This window comes from Cuculus canorus, chromosome 6 (assembly GCF_017976375.1).
Source record: "Cuculus canorus isolate bCucCan1 chromosome 6, bCucCan1.pri, whole genome shotgun sequence".
NCBI classification, from domain to species: Eukaryota; Metazoa; Chordata; class Aves; order Cuculiformes; family Cuculidae; genus Cuculus; species Cuculus canorus.
Genome location: NC_071406.1, coordinates 40,295,406 through 40,311,026, shown reverse-complemented (window position 1 = coordinate 40,311,026; position 15,621 = coordinate 40,295,406). Strand labels below are relative to the sequence as shown.

At 53.8% G+C, this 15,621-nt stretch overlaps 2 protein-coding genes across 8 annotated transcripts in view; both read left to right on the top strand.

The window, feature by feature from the left end:
* MLPH (melanophilin) overlaps window positions 1–10,946 on the top strand; it is a 63,783-nt gene extending 52,837 nt beyond the window's left edge. For 2 of the 7 annotated variants that reach the window (XM_054070626.1, XM_054070622.1), the window contains 7 exons: window positions 2,463–2,657; window positions 5,341–5,496; window positions 5,614–5,706; window positions 6,171–6,230; window positions 6,407–6,464; window positions 8,454–8,551; window positions 8,953–10,942. In XM_054070626.1, the coding sequence (XP_053926601.1) occupies window positions 2,463–2,657; window positions 5,341–5,496; window positions 5,614–5,706; window positions 6,171–6,230; window positions 6,407–6,464; window positions 8,454–8,551; window positions 8,953–8,979 (687 nt within the window). In that variant the 3' untranslated portion in view covers window positions 8,980–10,942. The other 5 variants (XM_054070625.1, XM_054070624.1, XM_054070629.1 and 2 more) reach the window with 5 other exon arrangements.
* A 253-nt stretch (window positions 10,947–11,199) lies between these two features.
* On the top strand, window positions 11,200–15,593 carry PRLH (prolactin releasing hormone). The gene is made up of 3 exons (XM_054070635.1): window positions 11,200–12,859; window positions 13,773–13,967; window positions 14,736–15,593. Exons 2-3 carry the CDS (start codon window positions 13,868–13,870, stop codon window positions 14,906–14,908), a joined length of 273 nt encoding a protein of 90 aa, XP_053926610.1. The 5' UTR covers window positions 11,200–12,859; window positions 13,773–13,867; the 3' UTR covers window positions 14,909–15,593.
* The last annotated feature ends 28 nt before the right edge of the window (window positions 15,594–15,621 follow it).

Below are 15,621 nucleotides of genomic sequence, written 5' to 3'. Positions count from 1 at the left end.
TGCTGGCTCCTGTCCCCCACTCAGTGGTGGGTGATCTTTGGGGACATGGACCAGGAGGAAAAGGAGGGATCACAGCAGCTATGCAGCCCTATTCCCACCACCCCAGAGGTCCCTAAACCCATGGTCCAGCGCAGTTCTGATTTATCCCTTTTCCTGCAGGGTGCACCTCTGCTTTCCCCCCGCTTATGCCTGTGATAGGGCTGAAGAGGCGTTCGTTTGTGTGCAGCCTTGCAGGGAAGAATTGCTTCCCTGGCTGGAGAGCAAGAGCGGAGCGCTAGACCGCTTTCCCGACGCCTCAACCCGCAGGCGACAGGGCTGGGTGACAGCATCAGGGATGAGCAACCAGTGACGACTCGGGTGACTCAGAAAGAAAGGGAGACCTCATGTGTCCCCAGTTGCGTAGAGCCTCCTGAGGTCATCTGTTAGCACAAAGTGGAGAGGTCAGCATTCCTCGTTAGGTCTCTCATGGCTCATCCCATCCCTTCTACCTTGGCAGTGGATGGGGTTGCGCGTTCATTTGCTCTCACACATCCATCGCTGGTGAGGGCAGCGAGGGGAGCAAACAGGGGCTGTGCTGCCCCTCTCGTCGCCTGCAAAGCTCCTTTTATCCGAGGTTATGGAGACTTTCACAGTGCCACGAGACCTGTCTTTAGCGTGCTTTCGTTCCTCAGCCTCAGAAGGCAAAACTTGGTTGCTGCTGGGCTTGGAGAACGTGGCAGCGCGTACGCACATGATGCATTTAGCGAGTCTGTCTCGGGTATGAGTCTCTCTGCATGGCCTCAGGATCAGAGGGAGCGACTACTCCCAGGACAGCTTCCCTTGTGGTTTTGGGTACCGTTTGCTGTGATCTTACTGCTGCTGGATCAGCGCTGTGCTGCATCCTTACCAAAAGCCTCTTTCACTGCCTCTTTTTTCCTAAAAGCTGCTTTTAGATGATTGCTCCAGTCAGGCTTAACTACCCCTCACCGACCGAACCGCATTCATCTTCCTAGTAACCATTTCCCGTAAATTGCAGCACAAGGGCTAAGTGGTAACTTAATTCTTGTGTCTGATCTGCAGCAGAGGGGCCCAAATCCTGACCTGCACTGAGAAACAAGGAGCCGTTAGTGGGGTATCGGCGTAAGCTTCTTGATCCTCATAAAATAAAGCCTGCGTTCTCTACATTTGCTGCTTTCTTTAACCAAAAACCAGCCACGAAGCAGGGAAGATACAGGCACGGTCGTATTCTCTCAGTGGTGTCGTACAGGCAGGTTACTCAGATGCTATCCGACAGCTCCTAAGCAAAAAGACACCCATCTGGGTTGCAACAGAATAAAACAAACCTGAGAAGTGAAGCAAAATTCAGCTTTTTGCATTGTGGTAACACGCAAATAGTCAAATACCTTCTTGTAGTGTTGAGGTAGAAATGCCTGCGGTGATGTGTGGACGGAGCATCCCTCGTTAAAGGCTGTTTTACCAATGTGGATTTTTTTAACAGCGACTTTCCTGGTACTTCTACCAGATTCGGAGTTGGGTTTTGCGTGATTCAGAGTTGGATTTTGCATGATTCTGAGTTGGATTTTAGGTGAGTCTCCTCTCCAGTCGTGGGGGGAAGTCTTCTAACTGGAAAAAATGGCAGTGAAAGCACACGGTCCTGAAGGAAAATATGAAAAACTCTCTGCTGTAGCATGAAGGCACCATAAAATGATAAAAATATCAGCTGGACAGAGTTAGCCGGTTCTCTGCAGGATGGCTTGCCTGGAAATACGTGCGGTTGTAAACACAACTGTTTGTCGCCAGGGCATATATCACTCCCATCTCCTTGGTTTCTAGGGAATTATCAGTTAAGAGCGAGATGATGAGTTTCTTCAGTCTATTTTTACACGCGTTTAGTGCCTTATCAAGCGAAAGGCAGCACTTTATGAGTGTTATTGCCATCGGTGCTCCTTAGGGTGGGAAGGGGACATTAGCCCCAAGTTCTGGCAGTGCGGCAATACAATAATTTTATGGGTTGGGGTGGGTTTTTTTTTTTTGCCGCAAACTTAAGAAGTTATTTGCCTCCCTGCTCGGATCTGCTGAAGTGTAAAGCAATAGGCTGCAATTAGACTTTAACTGCTGAGTAACTGAATGGCCTTCGGGTGGTCAGACAGCTCTGGTGGCACCGCTTCCAGCAAGCAGCACAGCCCTTGATAACCCCTTTTCCGAGCCTTTTGAGACGACTTCTTTTGTCACAGCCATCTTTCAGAAAGCATGGGCTGAGATCAAAGCTCTGCTTTAGCCACGCGTACATCTCCGGTGGAGAGAGCCCTTCAGAGGAACAGCGTAAGCCCTTTAATTAACGCTTCTGCACTTTTCTCCACCTCCTGAAGGTTTAATGCCCCCTTCACCCCTGACTTGCGCTGTTTTGTACACCACATCACAATAACGTCCTTATTTTTTCCCCCCCTCCCACCCTCCACTTGGGCTGTGCCGGGCGTTCACAGAGGTCGTCGGCTCAGGCTTTGAGCGAAATCACAGCCAAAGTACTGAGAGCCATAAACGCCACGGAGAAAGCAGTGTGTGAGTCGTTGCATGGAGAGAGCCAATGCAACGGCGGCTGTGCCCTCCCCACGGGGCAGCTTCTCAGCCTGGGAGACAGGAAAGAGGTGGCCGAAGCGTACCGTGAGCTTGAAGAAAACGTAAGGTTCATGAGAGCTTTATGCGAACAGGGAGGGTATTGGGAGGGTGGGAATAGAATCACAGAATCATAGAATGATTAATCCTCAACATAAGAAGGAGATGGAGCTGTTGGAACGGGTCCAGAGGAGGGCTGCAAGGGTGATCAGAGGGCTGGAGAACCTCCCATATGAGGACAGGCTGAGAGAGTTGGGGTTGTTCAGCCTGGAGAAGAGGAGGCTCTGAGGAGACCTTACAGTGACTTTCCAGTACCTGAAAGGGGCTACAAGAAAGCTGGGGAGGGGCTGTTCACAAAGGCTTGTGGGGATGGGATGAGGGGCAATGGCTATAAACCGTAGAGGGGCAGATTTAAACTAGAGATGAGGAATTTCTTTACCTTGAGAGTGGTGAGGCACTGGAACAAGTTGTTCAGAGAAGCTGTGGCTGCCCCATCCCTGGAGGGGTTCAAGGCCAGGTTGGATGGGGCCTTGGGCAGCCTGAGCCAGTGGGAGGTGTCCTTGCCCATCACAGAAGGGTTGGAACTGGATGATCTTTAATGTCCCTTTCAACACAAAGTATTCCATGATTCTATAATTCTATGATTAAGATTGGAAAAGACCTATAAGATCATCAAGTCCAACCATACAGAGGAAACCCTCCAAAATTTCTTTTTAGTAGGTAGGTCAGGAATAAAGGGATGGGCACCAGAGAGGAATTAAGAGTCCAGTCTTGTCTGACAGCGGCCAGGGCTGTCTCATAAGGGAGATGGCACGACAGCAAGTGTAGATGCTCTGTCCTGTGACTTCCCTTGCCTCGGTTCGCCCTGAGTGAGTGTTAGGGAGAAAGGATGAGTGCGGTCCCCAGCTTGCTGTAGCATCCCTTTGCTGGACTCCAGCAGTCCTGTGCTTTAGCCGCAGCAAAAGCTTCTGTCCCACTTCTCTGGTTCCTCCCCAGCACTGTTTCCTTTATCAACAAGGATAACGTGACCTATCCGTTAGCCAAGGCCAGCTTGTGCCTGGGGCTGATGGGCTCGCGCAGGTGATAAGTTTACACCCGGAGCACAATCCCCTGCTGGGTTTGTGTGACTGTGTGAAACACCAGCAATTTTTTTAGCTACTGTAAACTCATACGAGTCGATTCCCCGCAGTAAGTGGATTGCATCCGCGGTGCTCTTTACCAGGCTGCGAAGAAACTGCTCAAAGATGGGGTGAACAGTCACATCTCCATCAGGGTCTTCGGGTGAATGGTCACATCTCCATCTGAGTCTTCGGGTTTTGCTGTCAGAAACACCCTGCAGAAGGAACAGGGCTTATTAGCAGACTCCGTGGCTCGTCTCTCAACAGGGAAAGCTTATAGGTAAAAGCGGGGAGCTGCTGAGAGCAGAATGTGCTCAGAAACTGCACTGCCCAGGTGCTTTCTGGCCAAATGCAGCATCCAAAGGCAGCAGGGTGGCCGGAGGAAGGTTTTCTCTTCCCCTGGGAGAGTGGATGGTTCTGGGAAGGATGTGAACTTTGGGTTTGGTGGTGCTGCTGTCGTCAGCAGAGGGGCAGGGGCCAGGCAGTGGATAGACAATGGTCCTGGGAGTTGTGTGCTCATCCTGCTGTTCCCTGGGGCCCTGGCTGAGTCACGGCTGGCTCGCCACACTCCAAGGGATGCCACCTGCCTGCGAAGGGAGAGTTTGGTGACCCGAGAACAAATTGTGGCTCTGTGACTCACGGGTTTGAATGGCTTCACAGATAGCGCCTACAAAAGTTTGGCATCGATTGTGGGTTTGGGGTTTGCGCTGGGATGGGTGGGACCTGCGGGACATGGGGAGCGTTGCTGTGATTTGGGCGGATGGTTGGTCCTTCGGGGAGTGCAGGGAGCTTGTGCCAGGCAGTTTTGCACAGTTTTCAACCCAGGAAAAGCGGAGAGGGCTGGAGGAGCAGGAATTATATTAGCAGCACCAGGGTTTGGGGATCAGTCAGCAAAAGAGTGGCCACAATCAGCCTGATTATCTTAGGTGACCGCACACCAACACGTTAATGTTTCCTAAATTGCTTTGCATGGACTTGCATCCTTGTAGTAGCTCAGGAGACAGCAATTATCAGTAAAACCGATGGTTTTATTGGACCACATCCTTACATCCTTCTTATTTATCCAGCAAAGGTAACACATTGCATCCCAGTCAGCACTCCCTGGTTGACCCCACCTGGTTCACTGCACTGGGCTCTGCTCGTACGTGTTTGCTGAGGCTCTCTCTTAGCCAGGATCATTCCTGCTTGTCCAGAGCAGACCCTGTTGGCTTTAGCAGGAGCTGGGCTGGTTACTCATGCAGAGCCAGACTCCCAGATCCTGACTGTACTCCCAGTGGACCCACCGTGGGTCACGGCAGCCTGCGCTGGTTTGCAGGTACCTGCCTCCCCTCTGAGCTCACAGCATCAAGATGCTGATGCTACTGAAGTAGGTCACCAAGTTTTGGTCCATTCTGTCTTCCCGTTGAACCTTCTATCATTTCACCCCATCGGTAATCGCTCTCGAAAAGCCTGGAGAAGGGAGGAAATGAGATGAAGAGCCCTACCAGAGCTGACTGGTACTGTCTGTGCTGCAAGACAAGGCAGCAGTCAAAAGGATGGTGTTGTGGTTGGGACTGCAGTCACACCAGGAGAGGAGGATGAAGGGAAGCTTGATTGTGCAATATGTTTTTTTTTTTTCCTTGTATTTTAGGTGTACCTGACTGCTGGGAAGACCTATGAGCTTGAGAAGACCCTGAAGGATCTTGAGGAAGGGGCTCAGCACAGCGGAACTACCGACTCGGAGCTATCAGAGCTGGAGGATAAAGTGGCCCTGGCAGCCACTCGGGTTCATCAGGCAGAGAGCGAGGTGAGGGCTTGGCTCTGAGAGCTGCTTTGCCCCGACGCTCAGACAACAGTGATGGCAAACAAAGCTGGTGATGGATGCTCTAGTCACCATTTGTACGGGCTTTTCCTCCCTCTGAAGGTATCGGACATCGAATCTCGAATTGCAGCTCTGTCCGCTGCGGGGCTGACAGTGAAGTCTGTGGAAAAGGTGAGGAAGAAGTCGAGTGGGCAGGTGAGCATGGAAGACTGGAGGTATGACATGTCCTGGCCCTGAGATGTCCATGCTTTTCTCTGGGTGCTGTGAAGGGCTGCCTGGCTCGCTGAGCTGTGCCCAGCTGCCTCGCTGCTACCTGCGAACCGGTGCTGTGCTCCGTGGCTCTGAGAATGGATTCCTCACTGAGGATGGAGGACAGTGCTGGTTCCTTGCATGCATCAAGGAAGGATATTGAATTTGGGGAGCTCTTCCAGGGGCTGCAGGCACAACGGCCAGGACTCAACTCCTACATTTCCATACCGATTTGTTATAATCGCGGCCCATTGGGCAGAGTTGCTGCCATGGCAGTGTGCTGCCTCTTTTGCTTCACCGTAGAATCAATCCACGTTAAACAAAAGAGGTGAAAATGCAAAGAGAGGCAGATGGAGTCGTCTACCTCCCCTGCACTCCCAGAGAAACCTCTACCCTTCCTGTCTCCACAGGCTGCCTGCCTCGACTCTCCCATTCCCACCAGCCCAGGGGAGTCTTCAGATGACATTAAAGTGAGTATGTGTTTAATCTGTGCTGGATAGTGCCCCTTCCCAGCATGCGTGTGGCACGGCGTTAAGCCTGGAGGTAACCAGGCTCTCCAGGGAGCCGCTTTTGAAGCGGTGGCCTTGGGGGAACGTCTGTCCTCCCATCCTCTTCTCCACATCAGGCTGCTCCCCTTCTCTTGCAGGCGATGCCCGGACTGCAGAGATTCAGGAGGAAGTTCAACGGTCCCCTCGAAATCACCAGTAAGGACCACAGCTCTGCCTGCGGGAGGTGGGGGTGTGGGGGTGGATGGGCTGGGCTTTTGGGGGGATGCTTGGTCCTTTCTCTCTGCCCTTAGTCGTGGTTTTGTACTGAGGATCCCACTCCCTGTGGCCTCCTGTTAGGATCGCTGCAGGGGAAACCTGTGGTGGATAACTTAGAAAGGAGAAGGGAGTCGGTAGGACTAGGGACAGTGATGGCAGAGCAGAGGTCAGGCTGAGTTGTCTCAGTCCTCCAGGAACCAGAACTTTCGTTGCGGCCTGGGCTCCTGCCACCTCCGAGTCCAGGAAGAATGATAGAAATAGTTTAACCCATTTAAAAACTGAGATCGTACAATCCTAGAATGGTTTGGGTTGGAAGGGACCTTAAAGCCCATCCAGTTCCAATTCCCCTGCCGTGGGCAGGGACACCTCCCACTGGACCAGGATGCTCAAGGTCCCATCCGACTTGGCCTTGAACAATTCTAGGTAGGGGGCATCCACAGCTGCTCTGGGCAACCTGGGCCAGGGCTTCACCACCTTCATTGCGAAGAATTTCTTCCTAATGTCTAATTTATATCTTCCCTCTTCCAATTCTAAGCCGTTCCCCCTCATCCTATCACTCCAGGCCCTTGTAAAAAGCCCCTCCCCAGCTTTCCCAGAGCCCCTTCCAGTACTGGAAGCTGCTCTAAGGTCTCCCCAGAGCCTTCTCCAGGCTGAACAACCCCAACTCTCTCAGCCTGTCCTCATAGCAGAGGTGCTCCAGCCCTCAGATCATCTTTGTGGCCTTCTCTGGACCTGTTCTAACAGTTCCATATCCTTATCACGTTGGGGATTTCAGAACTGAACACAGGACTTCTGGTGGGGTCTCACAAGAGAGTAGTAGAGGGAGACATCTGCTTTACTTTGTTCATGGCATCCTGTTGGGTGTCAGACCTCAAAGCCTCTTCTGACAGCAATTTTTTCCTCAATTTGTCATCTTGGAGAAAGTATCCATGACCCTGTTGCCCATCTTCCTCAGCCTTTGGTCTCTGAGGCTCTGAGCTCAGAGGCCCTCCACCACTCAGCTATGACAAACAGCAGCTTGGGAGTGATTCAAGGTAGACGGTGACCTGAATCTTGGTAGAGCAGCTTGTGCGGCAGAGGGCAATCAATGGAAATATTCCATCCTGACCAGTATCAGCAAGACCCATTAGGAAATAACTTTTCTATTTCTCTCTTATCTCACCTCATAAGCTCAAAGGCCAAAAGAAGGGCTCTTCTTCCAGATAATGGAAGATGAAGGGAGGAAAGGGGGAAAAAGGTTGTTCAGTGGAGAGTAGGAATTGCATTTCCCTTGTGCATGCAGACAATTAACGGTCTCAATTCCCAAGCTGATGCTGGTAGGTGGAAAGGTCTCTTCTTGTCCTGAGGAGGAGTTATCTGTTCTCCTTCCTGCAGAGGGCGAGCGGATAAAGGGAACCCAGGGGACACCTCAGCCCTGTGAGGAGATAGAGGGATGCGTAATAGGGATGGACGTCACCGTGTGAGCATAATCCCCTCTGCCTGGGCTGAGTGATGAGGAGACTCAGTCTCCTGACCTCCCTCCTCACGTGTAAATGACTTGCAAAGTTAGGCCTGCAAAGGCACGGCTGGTGGAGGTTGATGGCAGAGAAGGAGAGGTGACTTTGAAGGTCAAGAGAGCGTTAATAGACTTAGATGGTGAGAGCTCTTTGTGCACTGGGCTTTTGCTGTGCCGCGGAAGTTTCCAGAGCAGAGCTCTTGGTAGCTGACCACTGGCAGGTCTACCCCACATGCACGGTGCTCTGGAAACCCAAACAGCAGGAGCGTTTGCTTTCCTGTTGTCAAAGGGCTCCCATCGCCCTCCAGGAGCGGGAGATACAACGATGCATCCAAAGCAAGCAGGGGATAATAAAACCCAAGCGACGGTGGATGACTGAAACCTCTAGTGAGGTAGATGAGGACCTGCTGCCCATCGCTCTTCTCTCACTACAGGTTTTGATGACTCCTTTGACCGCAACTCTGTTTACCGTGGCTCCCTGACACAGAGAAACCCCAATGGGAAGAACAGGAGGGTGGAGAGGCTCTTTGCGGTATGAAACTGCTTGCCAAGGAGGGTGGCTTGCGTGGGCTCCACATGGGACCTGCATCCCTGGGCTTGCACAAAGGGACTTGTCCCTCCCTATGCTCTTCTCTAGCTGGTGGAGCTCCCAGCTCTCGGCATTGGTCTCACCGTCCTGGCCGGTGAGGGCAGGCACGCCTGGGCATCACCCGCTGAGGTCTGGGATGTCATAAGCCCTAAAGTGGGCGAACCAAACAAGATGTACGTCTTTGAATTCCCGCTGCCTTGCGTGGTCCACGAGATGAGGCAGGTCCTCGCTCCACAGGACGGCAGCTGAAGGAGACAAGGAGCGGGCTGTCCTCATGGCCTGGGGCAGGTCGGGGTGGAGTGGGCATGGCAGTGAGCTGAGGTTTCTTCCTTGTTGCCTCGCAGAAGCCTGTGATGACCCACCTGTCCTGAGGAGATGGGGACCCTCCTGCCACCGCATTTCACTGACAATACAAGACTTCAGCGCAAAGCCTCACCGCCTTCCCCCCATGCTTGCTCTTCCTTCTCCCGTGCCCACCTCTCCCTGAATCCTCGGACAGGAGGGAAGCCAGAGGCTGTGGGCAGGAGATCTTGCCAGGAGCTGCCAGGGAGAGGAGTGGGGCGCTGGGGTGCAGAGACATGGCCAGGCGCTCTCGTGGGAGGATGCAGGCATGAAATCGTGGTTTCGGGTGGCTTTTTGGTACCAGGTCACCCAGTGGGACCAGAGGAGCACAGAACAGGAGTGACCTCCTTGGAGGCAGTTGGACATCAGCGTGGCTTTCCAGCATGGGGACCAGGTGTAGCGACATGGCCCTCAGTTGGCAAAAGCTGTCAGTGCCTGTCCCTGCTCTCTCCCAGGCTGATGCTGAGCAGGGACAGGGCCCGACAGCAGGTGCAGGATGCCCTTGGTGTCCCCAAGGTAGAGAAGGAGGGACCCAGGAATTCCAGACTGGGATTCACATCCCAGCACTGGTCCCAACTCCCTGTGATGTCCCTTGGAGCATCGCTTCCCTTCCCTGAGCAGCAGAGCAGGGGGAGAGCAGTGCTGGCTCCCTCACAGTGAGCACTTGGCCAACAGATCTCTGCACAGAGCCACGCAAACACCCACCAAGGCTTCTCACCACCGTGCCTGAAGCAGCTGTGACCATCTGAGGACGTGAGTGAGAGAAGGCTTGTGGAAAGCGGTGGCAAGAAAAGTGGAAGAAAGGCTGGAGGGCTTGTTGTGGATTAGTTTTTCTATCTCTTGAAGATCTTCCCTTTCTGTGTGAGGCTATATCTGCAGGTTTAGAAGGACTCCAGCAAGCAGAGGTGCTTCTCTGGAGACTTTGCCCACTCTGCAGAGGGGTCAGCTTGTGCCAAGGGTGTTTTGTGGATGAGTGTGTCCCCGTTAACAGGGTTGTAGAACCTGGTAGGACCGTATGATCCTTTGGAGGGGCTGTGATGGTCTTTGGTGGCTGCGGTGGCCCTGGGCTCCTGCCAGGTGACAACAGCATTGGTAACGCCCTTCCCCAGATACCCCAAATTGTTTGATTTCACCCAACATTTAATTCCACACATCCACGAGCCCCAGTGGATCAGCGGCTGGCCCCATGCCCAGTACATTGGGATGGGAGAAGATTGCTTTCTCTTGCAGGTCACTTTAAAGGAGGTTCATGCTAAAAATTGATCCGTGTGCTTTATAGCCACCACCTCCCTCCCTCCGGGGTGCAGGGACAGTCTCTTGCAGCCGGATGCTGACAGCTCCCCATCCATGGCCACCCAGGCTGGACCATTTTAGGCCATTCCTGTGCATCTGAGCTAAAACCACTTTAATTATGAGCAGTAGTGTGAATTCTCATGCAAATAACACATATGTTTGGCTTTGGTAGTAGCGGAGACTGCTAACCGCCTAGAAATTGGTCCCGCGGTCATCCTGGAGCAGTCTTGGAAGTCCATGGTCTGGGTTTCCCAGTTGGAAACAAATTAAGTTTCTTAATAGAAAATGAAATCCTTCTGGCCTGACGTTCGAAAGGGTAAGCGCAAAACACTGCTGTTGTAGGAACTCTCCGAGACACAGTGGCATTGCCGGGTGCCGTTTCTTGCTGCTCAGCCAGCCTCGGTGCTACCACAGCAGCTCCACCATGATCTGGGCAACACTATGGCTTTGCACCCACCCTTCTGGTGTCCGGGTTCAGCCTTCACCCCAACCACACCTCTTGCTGTACCTGGTTTCAGCTGTAACTCAAGTCTTTCCACAGAACCGCTTGGAAGGTTGACCCTGAGAAGTCCTTTCAGTGAGCCTCAACGGCACAAACTAAGGCATCGTTCAGTCCGTAGTTCACCCGCGTTGTTCTTTGCCGGTTTCCTGCCCCATCTGCCCATGTAGAGATTATATATACACTAAACCATGCAATAAAGCCAATTTTGTGTCCAGAACCTGAGGTCAATTTTGCAGTGTGTGTTCTTTCAGCTCCACGTGAGCAAAGGCTCCTTTCTCTCCCCATCCTTTCCTTTAACCAGCTGGTTACCCACCTTTAAACTAGGCAGCTGAAAGCAGACAGGAGCCAAATCAGCAGCGCCAAAGCAGAAGGAGGGGGGAGATGGTGATGAACGGGAGGGCAGCATGACTTGTCAGATGCTGCTGGTGGAGCCACGGGTGGGATAAGCGTGGGTGAGTGGTACCCAGCAGCGAGGCCAGGCGAGCAAAGGGGACGCGCAGTGTGTCGGCGTAAGGAGGGGCTGACCCTGAAATGCACTGCTGTGGCTCGTACAGAAACCCAGGAGCAAATCTAGGAGCCAAAGCAGACTAAAACACAAGCCCACAACATCAAGGAGATGCTTTGAATCTCTATTAAAGAATAGCTACAACCTTGGGATGGAGAGAGCCCTGCTGAGCCCAAGGTCTGGGTTTCTTCGGCTGAGGAGGTTTTCTCCTCACTTCTTCCCTTTCCCTGTCTTTGCCCCTCTGCAGCTGTCGCCCTCTGTCCCACAGTGCTCCTGTGACTGTCTCCCAACAGCTGGATGTGTTTGGGCATCGGAGCTGACAGTGGTGTGAGAGGAAGACCTGTCTGAGGGCAATGCCAGCCATGCGTGGGGTTGGCAGACAGACCCTTCCCCCTGCCTACACCCCACTAGCCACGGCATCTTCCCCATCCAGCCAACACAGAGATGTCCTTTCGGGTGTCCCTTAAAGTCTCTGTAACTTTAATCCTGCCTGGGAGTGAACGTGTGTTCAGACCTTGACCAACTGAGGACATCATGAGACATCTTTACCTGAGGGTGGTTTAACCTGTTTAAAAACTGAGATTATAGAATCCTAGAACGGTTTGAGTTGGAAGGACCCTTGGAGCCCACCCAGTTCCAACACCCCTGCCATGGGCAGGGACACCTCCCACTGGACCAAGACGCTCAAAGCCCCATCCAACCTGGCCTTGAACCCCTCCAGGGATGGAGCAGCCACCACTGCTCTGGGCAACCTGGGCCAGGGCCTCACCGCTCTCATTGTGAAGAATTTCTTCCCATTGCCTAATCCAGATCTTCCCCCTTCCCATTAAAAGCCATTCCCCCTCATCCTATCACTCCAGTTCCTTGTAAGAAGACCCTCCCCAGCTTTCCTGGAGCCCCTTTCAGCACTGGAAGCTGCTCTAAGGTTCTCCAGGCTGAGCAACCCCAACTCTCTCAGCCTGTCCTCCTAGCAGAGTTGCTCCAGCCCTTGGATCATCTCTGTAGCCTTCCTCCTGACCAGTTCCACCAGTTCCATATCCTCCCATACACTGTTTGAAGCCCCTGCAGCACAGGGATGAGCCCACTCCTGACCATCCCCACACCCCCAGGCGGTCATTTTCCCCTCTTCTCTGCATTTAATTATTTGATTTCTTCAAAGCAGGTTTTGGGGTGGGGGATTTGAAGGTAGAGGGCGGTGGCAGCGAGCGTAACCCCTGCGGTGGAGCTGGTTTGCAGCAGCAGGACCCCTACGTGTGGGCACAGCATTCGGGGTGGCATCACCCACCGACCCTCCAAAGGGAGGTTTGGGTGAGCGCGGCAAGAGAGAGAAAAATGTGACAGGGTTAGGGAAGGCAGGGATTAACATATTCCCAAGCTATCTGCCTTGGCCAGCGAAGATAAAACGCTGGTACCTTCTGAGTGACGAAAATCCCTGTGCTGATTTGATGAGAGGGGATGGCGGGGAGGGGAGATGCCCCAGCTCGGTCCCTGCCAGGGCTCTGACATCAGCACAAACCTGGCCATAAAAACAGCAACCGGAGGGCCCTCCAGCTCAGAGAGCGGCCACTCGCCTCGGTGGGACGGCAGCCGGGCACCTCGCCGCGCCGCGGTAAGTGCAGCCTTGGCGCAGGGCAGCGCCACTTTTCTTTCTCTCTCTCTCTCTCACACGATGCTTTTGTCGTTCGATAATTTCCCAAGCGCCGCATTGCCTGCGTGTACGTGTGTGTGTGTGTGTGTCCTTGTGTCCGTCCAGCCGGCTGAGGGGTGTTTCCAACGCTAGGGGTGTAAAAAAAGTCAGCGGCGGAGGCAAAGCCGAGCTCTTGGGAGCCCAGATTGGCTCCTGCCTGATACATTGCAAGCTGCTCCTTTGCAAAAGTCCTTGGAAATCAAGCTGCCGCTGCGTTCCTACCGTTATCCGTCTCGACCCAGCTCTCCTGCTGCTCCCTCGTTGCAGGTGGCTGCGGGAATCCAGCCCATCCTGCACGGTCCCACAAAGCACGTTACAGGGTGCTCCCAGGTTTATCGTTTCAGCCGTCGGGGCCAGGGGTGGGCGTTGAAGGTGCAGAAGTGGCCACAGTCCATCCATCACCCAGCATTGTGCTTCCAGCCCCGTGTGTCAGAGCTGCCCCCTCTCCCCATCTTCTGGGTTGAGGGGTCCACCAGGAGCGCACTGGGGGTCCCGGCCAGCAAGGGCGATGCCAGGCCGAGCCTAAGGCACTAAGCTAAGCCCAAACCCCCTATTTTAGTGAACTTAAACTTGTCCAACTCATGCTTGCAGGGCAAATCTTCCCCAGAAGCATCAGCCCCAGCAAAACCCTCAGTTTTTGATTAAGTTGCCCAACGCCCTTTGCATGGCCGGTGCCTCAGGGATGCTGGGATGAGGACACTGTGATGGGGACAACACCAACACCCCATGGCAGCAGCGATACGGTCATCCCATCCCCTCGTGATGGAGCGCTCACCCTGGGAGGGTTTAACGCAAGCAGAGGGTCTCTGACAGCAGAACCGCTTTGCTCCCGCAGTTGTATCGGAGGCTGCAGTCTTTGTGGGACCTGCAGGAAGCGCCGGGAGCCGGGAAGCTTTGGGGCCAAGGCGCTGTAGCCGGAGAGTTCCAGGGATGAAGCTGGGGGCCGCCTGCCTCCTGTGCCTGCTGCTCGCCTGCCTGAGCCTGCCCGTCGCCCGCGGCCGCATCCACGAGCGCTCCATGGAAATCAGGAGTAAGGAGAACAGGAGGAAGGGACATCACCCCAGCCAACACCCCCCAGCCTCTTCTGCACCCCCAGACTCAGCCGCCTATGGGGGGCAGAGCAGGGGGTCACTGGGCAGAAGGAAAGGTTTGCTTTCATACAGCATTTGCAACAGCTTTTACCCCACCTCCAGCCCCTTTTCCCACTTCCATGAGGTTCATCATCCCCCTCATCCATGGGTGAAACACCCTGTCCCTCTCCATGTCCTCTGTTTCGGGCCCCTCATTACAAGAAAGATATTGAGGATCTGGAGAGCTTCCGATGAAGGGGAACAGAGCTGTGGAAGGGGCTGGAGAACAAGGGTTGTGAGGAGCAGCTGAGGGACCTGGGGCTGTTTAGCCTGGAGAAAAGGAGGCGAAGGGAGACCTCATCACTGTCTGCAACTGCCAAAAGGAGGTTGTAGAGAGGTGGGTGCTGGTCTCTTCTCCCAAGTGACAGGAGATTAGGATGAGAGGGAATGGCCTCAAGTTGCACCAGGGGAGGTTTAGATTGGATATCAGGAAAAACTTCACTGAAAGGGTTCTCAGGCGCTGGCAGAGGCTGCCCAGGGAGGTGGTGATGGAGTCTCCATCCCTGGAGGTGTTTAAAAGACAGGCAGATGAGGTGCTCAGGGATCTGGTTTAGTAGTGGATGGGTATGGTTGGACTCGATCTCAAAGGTCTTCTCCAACCAAGCAATTCTATGATTCTATGTCCCACCCATTCACTTCCTGATGGTTCTTTGGCTTTTGACTTGCAGATCCGGACATCGACCCCTCCTGGTACACGGGGCGTGGGATCAGGCCGGTGGGGCGGTTTGGGCGGCGACAAGCCCTGGCTGAAGGCGTCCATCCTGCGTGGGGTGGCAGGTGGCAAGGCTGCCCCCCATCCCACCTACACCTCCAGCCTCCCCGGGAGGAGCAGAGCCCCTGAGCTGAAGCCAACAATAAAAGCCCTTCTCCTTTCAGTCCCTGTGTCCCAGTCTCTCTGCTCTGAAACACAGCATGGGAGTCACAGAGGGGATGTGGGGCAGGGGGTGCAACCCAGAACTTGTTGGTCTTGATGTGGTTTTGCAGCGTGCTCCAGCAGTGCACCCAGTACTTCTCTCTGCACGGCTCAGCTTGTTTTTCCCCTCTATACCCCAAAAAACACCCTAAAATTAAGCCCTGGAGGGCCACCTTTCCCAGGTGCATCCCCTGGGGTCCCCGTAGCATGCAGGACACCCATGGATGTCCCCAACATCTTCCTTTTCATTGTGTGGGAATCAGAAACAGCCACACCATTTCCGTGACCCAGGTCAGAAGCACTTGGAGAGCACGGCGGGCCCAGTCCCTTGTACTCTATGTCCCCAAATGTCCTCTCACAAGGCAAAGTCGGAGTATTTTCTCCATTCTTCAGTTTAGGGGTGACAGGGACCGTGGGAGGCCATGGGGAAAGGTGACCCATAATTCTCAGCATCCTTGGCTGTGGCTGCTGGAGGTCCAGGGCTCCTTGGAGAGGAAAGGGTTAATCTCGGGAGGGAGGGGGCAGATGGGAGGGATGAGTGGCAATTAACACCTCCAGCCTCCCAGCTGCTCTAAAGAAGAGGATTTAGGCTGGAAGAGGTTTCCTCTTCTGCTAGGAAGAAGATCCGGTGCTACCTTGGA